The sequence below is a fragment of the Kuraishia capsulata genome, genomic scaffold (assembly GCF_000576695.1).
Source record: "Kuraishia capsulata CBS 1993 genomic scaffold, Kuraishia_capsulata_scaffold_1, whole genome shotgun sequence".
Classification (NCBI taxonomy): domain Eukaryota; kingdom Fungi; phylum Ascomycota; class Pichiomycetes; order Pichiales; family Pichiaceae; genus Kuraishia; species Kuraishia capsulata.
The window spans coordinates 129589-140110 of NW_019172950.1; the positions used below are offsets into that span (position 1 = coordinate 129589).

Sequence of the window (10522 nt, forward strand, 5' to 3'; positions counted from 1 at the left end):
TTTCCGAACGAGTTGCTACATCTCAACAATTTGTTTGTAAGTCCACAAAAAGGCAAAGGCAAAAGAATTGGTAAACCTTACCCCAATTGCACAGCCACAGAGTGCAGCTCCAAGATCGGTCATTCTACCAACCTCAACAAACACTAAAGGCCTGAAAACCTCACGAAACAATTAAGCACAATCAAATTGACCGAAATATAAGCTTTCAATCGGTCTTCGCCTCAACTGCACCTCTAGACAGTGATTACGTACACCCTTATATAAGCCGCACACCAGCAGCATATACTAATCACGTGACTTCCGACCTCAGTTCGATATCTTTGTGGTACCAATACAACAAGCCACCTGGTATCGAATAGATAAATCCACAGGACACCCATCACCAACGATACATTTTTTCGCACAGGTCATAGACCAACCGCCTGTCCAATGTCGTTGCTACCGTTATTGAAGAAACGTGATGACTCTCAATTATCGTCGAAGGAGAAACGGTACTCCCAAAATGTCGAGAGGGCCCTTGTTACATTCGAAAGCGTGGTTGAATGGGCAGACTACATTTCATACTTGAGCAAGCTGCTTAAGGCACTACAGACAAATCCAGCTCCTCAAGAGAATCATTGGATTCCACAACAGTTCACTGTATCGAAATCACTGTCAAAATGTCTATCTCCCAAGCTGCCTAGTGGAGTTCACCGCAAAGCATTGGAAGTGTATGAGTTAATCTTTGAAACGCTGGGAATCCAAGCTTTGGGTGCTAACATTTCTGTTTGGCTACCTGGACTATTACCTTTGATGTCGTTTGCATCCATTACTGTCAAGCCGTGGCTAATCAAGCTGTTTCAGGACTTCATAGTGAAGATCAACCCCGAGGAATTACACGTCATAATGAAATCAGTGCTGCTGAGTTTGTTGCCCGGCTTGGATGATACCACTTCTGAGTCGTTTAGTTCTACCATGAGCCTGATTGAGGGGTTCAAGACTAACCTGAATGATGACACCCATTTCTGGCAGTGTCTGTTTCTGTGTATCATCACCTCCCCTGATAGAAGACAGGGAGCGTTGGAATGGTGTATAAAAAAGCTGCCGAGTTTCATTCCGGAAACAAGTGCAGATGAGCAAACTCAGACGGAAGACGATATCGAGGCAGAGGACGGATCCGTTGAGAAAGAAACCCCAGAATCTTTGCATTCGCTTTCACCAACAGGTGTATTGAGCCTTCTTCAACTCGAGACCAGAAGCTGTGTGCTACCAAGCACCAAACTAATGATGATGGCATTCTGCAAAGGTCTTGGAGATGAAAATGTCCTCGTTCAAAGAGGATTTTTTGATCTTCTGGTGACCAAGATTGAGCTCAAGTCCCCAATCCTCCAAATCTTGACCTCCACTTCGGACCAGAAGACTTTGGTGATGAGTGCCACGAAGACAGTTCTTAGAAAAGACATGTCTTTGAACAGAAGGCTGTGGAACTGGCTGCTTGGACCCGAGACGGAAAAGTTAGAAGCAGAGGGTTCTTCCCTCACCAGGTCAGAATACTTTAAGGCTTACGGGTTGACGACTCTCTCGGAATCTCTGCTTGATATGATCAATGGAGCAAACTCTTCGGAAACCCCACACCAGCAGCGTATAGAAGCGTATAGAATATCAGTGGCATTGATGGATAGATGGGAAATTGGACAATTGATAATTCCCAAGATTCTGACCCCTATCTTGCAGAGTGCTAAGACTTCTGTGGATCTGAGCTCCGGTCCGATGACGGATGAGGTGCTGCGGAATGCAGGCGCGTTTTTCGATGGAGTCGAGTCAATCAACATATGGAGTGATCTGCTCAAGTTGTCAAAGGATCGCGAGTTCGATATACTACTGTTTGTCCTCAAGAACTTCAACGTCGAGGAAGAAGATATGGTGATAGCTCATATACCCATGATTTTGTTGATGACGTTTTTGCAGAACGAGGAATCCGGCGACATAAGATGGATCGTGTACTCCAAGGCACTGCTGAGTGTGATACCTCAGAGAGCCTTCTTGCCCATAGAACATGCGGCACCCGAATTCTTGGAGCCATTGGACGTGGACTCAAAGACAAAGGTTATGTCCAAGATAGAAGATTATTATTCAACTGCAGAGGTGTTTGAAGATCGTTCCAAACCGTTTACAGGTGCAGATATGGGTGCTCTACTTCTCAACACCGTTTCATCTTTGGTTTCAAGCAGATTTCAAGATGCCAGTCTAATCAAGGGTGACTCGACCTTTGCCCTTTGCGAGATTCTATCAGAGCTTTTAGGGAAAGTGCCCATGGGAGAAAAGATGTACAGGAATGATACGTTGATAAAGTCTGCTCTTGATTTAGAGAATGCCGGTTTCGATGTACCCATAACCTTTGGACTTGCTGTGATATTCAACCCTCTGGTCAAGTCCTGTACGTACACCGAGAAGACGAGGCTTTTGAAAGTTTTGACCAACTTTCTTTGGCTCGCTCTAGTTGACAAATCCTGCAAATATCCCGTGGAGACAGTTAGATGCATTTGGAACATGGAGATGAGCGTCGAGTCCCATTATATTGAAGGAGCGCTCTCCTCGCTTTTCACCAAAGATGACCAACCCTATGAAGTGAAGATGAGGGCTTTCTCTGCCTTATGGACACACACAGCCACATACCATGGCACGAATCAAATTCTCATGCGCCCCACGTTTCTGTTACTGGATGACCTATCTTCAGAAGATGAGACTAAGTACATCCAAGTCTCTGATTGGATCATAAATTGCCTAGGCGATGGATCAATCAGCAGAATCTACAAAATGCTTGGAACAAAACTGTTGAGTTTCCCATTTCTCGTTAGCGGAAGTTTGAGTAGGGATGACGATCTCACCAGGTTTTCTTACCAGCTTGAGACCGTTGCCAACCTACTGAATGTAAGCGCAGGTCCACTTACACAGTCCATTGCAAAAGAGCTTTGTGTGCTAGAAAGCAGTGTTGAGATGAAAGTCATAGATGCCAACAACTGGAATATCTCGACATACAAATCCCTTCTCATAATCGTGGTAATGAAGTTCTTATCGCTGAGTCCACCTCAAAACAGCGCGGATGAGTTCTGGGAACCATACGCAAGATGTGTCAAATTATCCTTGAAATTATTGGGTATACTTCTCAATGGAACTGAACCAGAGTTCTATTCTATAATGATACAAACTGTTGAATTTTGCTCCACCCTCAATGCCGACACCTCTATCAAGGACTTGGTCGAGGTCAGCTACGTGGATGCCATAGGCTCTCTGTTACAGACTGCTGCTTCAAGAGGCTCAACGCAGCCATTGGTTGCCCCCAATGCCACCGAGGGGTCTCCTGGCTTTGACGTTTATTTGGATTTCTTATTGCTTGGTATAAGCAACTCCAAGAGTGCAATTGTTGTGGATGCATGGATGAGACTTCTTTCTGTGTCTTTGAAACTACACAAGAGCGTGGTATTCAGCATACTGCCTGAAGTGACTGGTTGTATCTGCTCAAAAATTGAGGATTTGTTTCTCCGTTTCAAGGAGACGTGCTCAACAACAATTGTGACCAATGGAGAAGAACTCCTCGATGGAAATCTATACGAGTCTTTTTCGTTTTTGATGGGAGGTCTTCAGCAGCTGTTGATTATTTCGTATGATTATATGAAAGAGATTGACAGTTCGTCGTCTGCTGGAGTAGGAAGCAGATTGACTGGTGAGTCAGGGTTCTTTGGCACGGTCATGCAAGGCGTTTTCCAGGTTGAAGCCCCTTCTCATAGAGATGCCGTTCTCACCAGGAAGTTGACTGTTCTGAATGCCTTCAAGTCTGCTACCGTGATGTCATACAGAATATGGCTCTGGGCTGACCAAAACTCAAAGGTGACAGGACTACAGCCAGTCAACAGCGGTTCCACTTTGAATGTGTTCAAACAAGTATCTCGCATGGGAAGTTTCACGGGCCATTACAAACTGCCTTCATCTTCTAAAGAAACCACAGACGGATTTCTGAAGTTTGACAAGTCCTTGAGTTATACAGCAGGAAAGCTGAAGTTCCGCACAAAAAAGCTTTTGGAGATGTTGTATAGACTAGAGACTCTAGAGTCTTTGGAAACTCTCATTGAAGCACAGAACAACCAGTTCTGTTCCCTTGGAACGCCATACACAATTTTCAAGATCATTCATGTTTTGGACGGCGGTAGACCTCAGAACACGCTCCCACATCTTTTCAACTCTCTGATAACACGTGTGAATCCTACTGCCATAGATGTTGGGAGCAGGTCTTCTCTGAACAACGATCTTACCGAACGCATGATTTCTGCTTTCATTGTGCAATATGCAGAATCTTTGGGTAATGACACAATTGAGGATATTTGGCCTCAAGTGACACAATTTCTGAAAGATGTCCAGTCAAACTCGGCAATATTCAAGCATCTTTATCCTGATCTGTTGAGATTCGTCTGCATTTTAGGCTTGAAACTTGGGCAAACCAGATTTGGTGAGCAAAAAAGAGTTAGAAGGGAGCTCACCGAATACTTCACCAAGATGCTCGGTGTGGCGGTGTATTCCAGATTCCAATCGGATGGCCTGTCGTCACTTTTGACAAACCCTCTTTCCTTTCCTCTATCAGCATCAGAAGAAGCAAAAACCCCAACTCCCGTTGAAACTGGAATGACTGCGGCTTCCAAGCTGATAGAGGGCCAGGCCAACTCTGGTTCTCAGGTATCTCTACCGGAAGGTGCAAACAAACAGCAGATTTCGCAGGAGGAACTTTGCAATGCGTTATTTGAGATCATTCCCAAGATTCAAGTCCTGGTACAAGACAACGACAAGGTAATCAACTCACTGAATTCAATTGTTGCTGGAGTGGCTATCCCAGTTCTTAAGGGTAAGGCTGTTGGCTCGATTCCAAACTACGCCATAGCCTTGCTCACCGTGATCAGTGACGCTTCAGCTGTGAACATCAAGGGCTGGAAGTCCCTGTTATACGATGTCCTCATGGATACTAAGTTTTTCACCATGAGCATCACTGAATCCGCACCATGGAACTCCATCATGTTCACCTGGATCGATGGCGATAAGGAGAGAATGTCGGATCTTATTAGTCGTATGCAACCATACTCAGGAAACTCCACGTTGTTTGGATGGAATGATTCTGAGCTGACCACTCGTGGTCTCCACCTCAAGCGTGTTGCCTACTTGCTGATGGTTTCACCAGTGGACCGTTATCTCATCAACGTGAAAGACATCGTGAACAGATTGTCTGATATACTGGCTGGAACAGGAGGAATACTGAAACCTGATGCATTTCTATGTCTCAGAGCGTTGATACTCAGGTTTACGGAGCCTCATCTTACAACGGCCTGGCCAATGATCTATTCAGAGCTACAGCAGGTGTTCCAGACAGTTCTTGCGAAGATCGAAAATCTCGCTGAAGGTGAAACCCCAAACTCTGAAACTGACCTGGACATTTTGCTGATGGCCTCCAAACTTCTAGACGTGTTGCTGTTGCTCAAGTTTGAGGATTTCCAGCTGAACGAATGGCTGTTTGTATCAGAAACTCCCAAGGATTCTGAAAAGGTCCCAACACTAGCGATAATTGACAGAATCTCAGAGATTCAAGGCGTCGAAACTAGAACAGCATCTACGGAGAATGACGAGCCATTAGGTAAAAAGAAGCCATTACTTTTAGGTTTGAAACATGTCAAGCAGATGACGCAGCTGCAGAGCTTCTTCAGCAAGTTGAGTTCGTTCAATTACGAGAGTGCGTATTCATTGAGAGTTGCCGACACTGAGGCGTGCGAGCATGATATCTTCAATGATTTGTTCCAATGAAACGGTACGTCCAACAGACGGTTTTAGATCATTCACATAGTCTCACAAATTTATACACGCTGAGCATCTCCCAACCAGCCTTTCTACGTATTTCCATTGTCACATCCCACTTCCCGGGAGACTTCTTTTTAAAATCCTCAACAACTTTATCAGGCTGATTTCGCGCGCAGAAGAGGATATAAGCCTCACCTTTTAGCGCAAGAATAGTGTGCAAAGAGTCGAGAACCCGTTGGGTGATGTCCATACCTGTAGGACCACCATCCAGGGCCAGATCCAGCCATCTGGGATCCTTGTCGTCTTTCGGTATTTCGGGAACTTTCTCCGCAGGAACATAGGGCGGGTTGAATATAAGAATATCGACTTTTTCTGTAAGCAATGGCGAGGTTAAGTCGCATCGTATGACATCCATGTTATACGAGGTTGCATTGTGTGAGTTTGTCCTCGCAGCAATCACACAGCTATGCGGATTAACATCAGTAGCTAGGTAAAGAGCTTTCGGTAGGATGTTCTTGTTGAGAAAAGCAGTGACAACGCCAGACCCAGTGCCAATTTCCACCACGAGAGGCACAGAATGGGCATATCTCTTTGAGCTCAGCTCACACCGTATCTGCTCAAACAGGTCTAGCAGCAGATAAGAGTCCTCTGCCGGTTCATATACCTTTGAGTAGTCCGCACTAGGAATTATCGGTGTTTCCAGCATAACTTCATCAAAGCGTCTCTTTTCCCAATGTAGCTTTCGGATAATGACTAGGAAAGAGATTCCCGCACGTTCAAACTGCAGATAGGCCTCGATATATATTTTAGCAGTCACGTGATGTAGGAACTCGATGCGCCTTGATAGAGATCCTCCTCTCTATACGATAGAGTTAACACGAGCCGTTTGAGAACACCTTGAGAGTTCTAAAGTTCTGACCTAATTTGAACAAACAATGGAAATTAAAGTGAAGGTGAGTTGGAATGACTGCGATCATTGGTCGGTGGTCTTTCACTATGTTTAGTGGACAGTGCTGGCCCGTTCTAATTGAGCTAGCAATGACTCTTCTAATGATTACTAACAACCCTCAATACAGACTCTCACTGGAAGAGAGGTAAGTTTGTTCTAATGGAGTACTTTTCAGCACAACTTTTGTACTGATAGACTGGAATCGACAAACTAACACAGGACACTATAGATCACTATGGATGTGGAGCCAAGTGATAAGGTAAGTCTACTTGAGCGATTTTCCATCTTATCTCGAAACTTAGATTCCCCCTAACACCTCAATCAGATTGAAGATGTGAAGAAGCTATTGGAGGAAAAAGAAGGCATTCCATCGGAACAACAGAGGTTTCTATTTTCAGGCAGACAACTGTAAGTTGACATTTACACATCTTGAAGACATTTTTATGCGGCCACTAACTTTAATTGTCACAGAGAGGATAGCGATACTGTCGAGGGTTGCAAGATTACTGCGGGATCTCAATTGCACTTGGTGTTGACTCTGAGAGGAGGGTGTTGAATGGTAGTGATTACAGCCAGCTGGGATGACTGACGAGGAGGTTACATATCATCGCGCCTGCAACCATGGTTCACTTGTCGTATCCAGTACTAAATACGAGAATTTTCCTCGCTCAAAATCATGACTTCCTTAATTGTCCCGTACTGAAAATGCTCCTTCAAAATGCTCGTTCCAACCGGGCCATAACATTTTTGTAGTGCACCCACCATTTAGTATACCATTGAAACCTTCTACCAAGCTCACAAAGGCTTGTTCAATCACCACTGCGCTTTACATCACCGTCATCAGAATCTAACGGCTTCTCGACCAGCGGCTTTGCCATGTTTACATACACACTGCTAACGCCGAGACCGTCGAGCTCCGAAATTGGGGACGATTCTTACGACCCCACTGGCTCCGATGCCGAATCAGATTCCCAGACGACTTACAAAGGTATAACAAGGGCTTCGTTGCTGCGGTTTGGTCAAAACTTGAATATACTGGCCGATCCAGGCTGGGATGGCAAATGCGACCTTTCGTTTTTGGAAAGTGTGATCCCCACGATAGACGTGATACTGCTATCTCAGACAACCAAAGAGCATTTGGGTGCATTTGCACTACTGCAGTTCAAATTTCCAATTCTGCAGAAAATTCCGGTTTATGCTACTCTACCGGTTACCAACTTGGGTAAGGTCACCACAATTGAACTCTATCGTAGTTGTGGAGCGACTGGACCACTGGATACTGCCTTCATAGAGCAGGGTGACATAGAACAAGCCTTCAACAGAATCACTCCGCTGAAGTATTCTCAGTCTGTCAGTGTTGGAGCTAGTGGTGCCTCGATTACTGCTTACAATGCTGGACACACTCTTGGTGGATCTTTTTGGTTGATAACCAAAGATACCGAAAAAGTAATATACGCACCCACATGGAACCACTCCAAGGACTCTTTTTTGAACGCTGCTAAACTGGTCACACCCTACTTGTTGAGACCAACCACGCTCATCACGGGTACGGATTTGGGCACCGCTTTGCCTTATAAGAAGAAGGTGGAGAAGTTCATCGTGATGGTACAGGCAACCATCCAGAACGGAGGATCGGTAATTCTTCCGACGACAGTAGCCGGAAGAATGTTTGAGTTGTTGCCATTGATCGACCAGAATACGAATAACACAATCCCGGTACTATTACTGTGTCACAGTGGAACCAAGGCATTAGCTTTCGCATCAAACATGCTTGAATGGATGTCTCCCGAGATGTTGAAGCAATGGGAATCAAAGGGGCAGGCTCCCTACGACGTCACTCAAGTCAGACTTGTGAGCCCAGAAGAATTGGTTAGACTAGAGGGTCCTAAGGTTGTGTTTTGCTCAGACTCTGATCTCGAAGAGGGATCACAGGGCAGATCATGTCTGCTGGCTTTGTCGAGCAGGCCCAACTCTACCATTATTCTTACTGAAAGACCCAGCAGCGAAAGTTTTTCGAGCGAGATATACGAAACGTGGTCAAATCTATCAAAAAAATCCAACAATGGCAAACTAGAGGACGGTATTGCTGTTCCTCTGGAAAAGGCTTTTCACCTCAAGATGTACAAAGAAGAACTGCTAGATGGCCTTGAGCTATCTGCTTATAAGAAGAATCTCCACGACAAAAGACAGAGGCAGAGGATGGCTGTTGCGGCTGATAGAAAGAATGAGGAGCTGCTTTTGGGAGATGGTGAGATTTTGGGGGATTCATCTGAGTCTGAAGAAGAGCATGAGGATGACGATATCGATGAAGACGGAGACGGAAATGCTACTACTACTACAGCAGCAGCTGCAAAGAATGACAAAAACAAAGAGATCACCTTGAATGCTGGATCTGCAGGGAAGGAAGTGGACTCCTTTGCTGGATCATCGATAGAGACACTGCTGAAAACGCCCATGGATTTCGATGTGCGCAACGCCAAAGGAAGAAACAGAATGTTTCCATTTGTTCAGAAGAAGATTGTCAGGGATGATTATGGTATTGTAATCAATGCAAACGAATTTTCAAGAAAAGAAGACAAGTTTGGTGGTTTTGAGCAAAATCAGAACTCCTACAACCAGAGAAAGAGAAACCTTGATCGTGGTGTAGACGACGACGAGACGAACAAAAAGAAGAAGTTGAATAAGGAGGAAATCCGGCAGCAAGAAGAAGAGCAACATTTGGATTTGGATCCACTGAAGAACCCCAGAAGAAGGGAGGAGATAGTAATCAGCCTTGGCACCAGGTGCGGTCTGACATTTATCGATCTTGCAGGGTCTGTCGACTTGCGCTCTATGATGATCATCATTAACTCTTTGAAACCAAAGAAAGTATTGCTGATACCTGAACGTTCCATTTCATATGGATGTGGTTTGAAAGAGGTGACCAGTGCCATCGAACAACAGCAACAGAAGCTCCTGGTCAGTGCCGCATACACGCGAAACAATGCAAATCCAGCCATGGATATGATCACAGTGGTTGGTAATTCACCAGTGAGTGTCGGTAGCGTTATCACGAGCTACGAAGTATCACTCGATGAAAAGCTTGAACAGGCTTTAAAATGGCAAAAGATTGCAGGTGGTTATTCCATTGCCCACGTTGTTGGAGAGATTGCCAAATCAGAACCAGAAGAAGGAGACAACACGAGTCTTAACCCGAAGAATCTGGTGCTACGCACGCTACCCTCGGAGGTGACTTCTTCAGCGCTGGTTTCCGCTTCAATGGGACCTTTGGCAATTGGTGATATAAGACTGGCCGAGCTAAAGAGGAAACTGGCTGAAATCAACATGAAGGCAGAGTTCAAGGGAGATGGTGCCCTGGTGATCAACAATCAACTTGCAGTGAGAAAGATTTCCGACAGCGACTTGGTAATTGAAGGCATGGTGGGGGAGCTTTTCTACGATGTCAGGAAGATTGTGCAAAATATGCTTGCGTATGTTTAAGATGTTGAAAATGGGTTAGAATCAATTAATTTCAATTCTCATATTGGTATAACTAAAGTTTTGAAGCACTAAATTGGCATACAGAAAATAGTAGAAAGCCAAAGGGGATTGCAGCATCATGCAGTAGGCTCTTGTCATTCATGTAAGATTGAGCGAGGCTAAGTTAAGCTAAGCCGAACCAAGAGAATGAAGTTCTGACTTATATTCTTTAAATATCAAACTCAGCATCCATATCAAGTATTTTGGAATGGAATTATTCGAAGTGAAATACAAAAAAAA

At 44.8% G+C, this 10522-nt stretch overlaps 5 protein-coding genes across 5 annotated transcripts; 4 read left to right on the top strand and 1 right to left on the bottom strand.

Annotated features, from left to right (window-relative positions):
* Positions 1–429: 429 nt before the first annotated feature.
* Positions 430–5820, top strand: KUCA_T00000075001 (uncharacterized protein; the record flags this gene model as incomplete). Its single annotated transcript, XM_022604579.1, has 1 exon — positions 430–5820. The coding sequence occupies one exon, from the start codon at positions 430–432 to the stop codon at positions 5818–5820; it is 5391 nt and encodes a 1796-aa protein (XP_022456133.1).
* A 28-nt stretch (positions 5821–5848) lies between these two features.
* KUCA_T00000076001 (uncharacterized protein) lies at positions 5849–6520 on the bottom strand (the record flags this gene model as incomplete). The annotated part of the gene is made up of 1 exon (XM_022604580.1): positions 5849–6520. One exon carries the CDS (start codon positions 6518–6520, stop codon positions 5849–5851), a length of 672 nt encoding a protein of 223 aa, XP_022456134.1.
* A 478-nt stretch (positions 6521–6998) lies between these two features.
* KUCA_T00000077001 (uncharacterized protein) lies at positions 6999–7319 on the top strand (the record flags this gene model as incomplete). The annotated part of the gene is made up of 3 exons (XM_022604581.1): positions 6999–7022; positions 7089–7171; positions 7235–7319. 3 exons carry the CDS (start codon positions 6999–7001, stop codon positions 7317–7319), a joined length of 192 nt encoding a protein of 63 aa, XP_022456135.1.
* Positions 7320–7384: 65 nt separating this feature from the next.
* Positions 7385–7516, top strand: KUCA_T00000078001 (uncharacterized protein; the record flags this gene model as incomplete). The annotated part of the gene is made up of 1 exon (XM_022604582.1): positions 7385–7516. The coding sequence occupies one exon, from the start codon at positions 7385–7387 to the stop codon at positions 7514–7516; it is 132 nt and encodes a 43-aa protein (XP_022456136.1).
* Positions 7517–7639: 123 nt separating this feature from the next.
* On the top strand, positions 7640–10243 carry KUCA_T00000079001 (uncharacterized protein; the record flags this gene model as incomplete). Its single annotated transcript, XM_022604583.1, has 1 exon — positions 7640–10243. One exon carries the CDS (start codon positions 7640–7642, stop codon positions 10241–10243), a length of 2604 nt encoding a protein of 867 aa, XP_022456137.1.
* Positions 10244–10522: the final 279 nt, after the last annotated feature.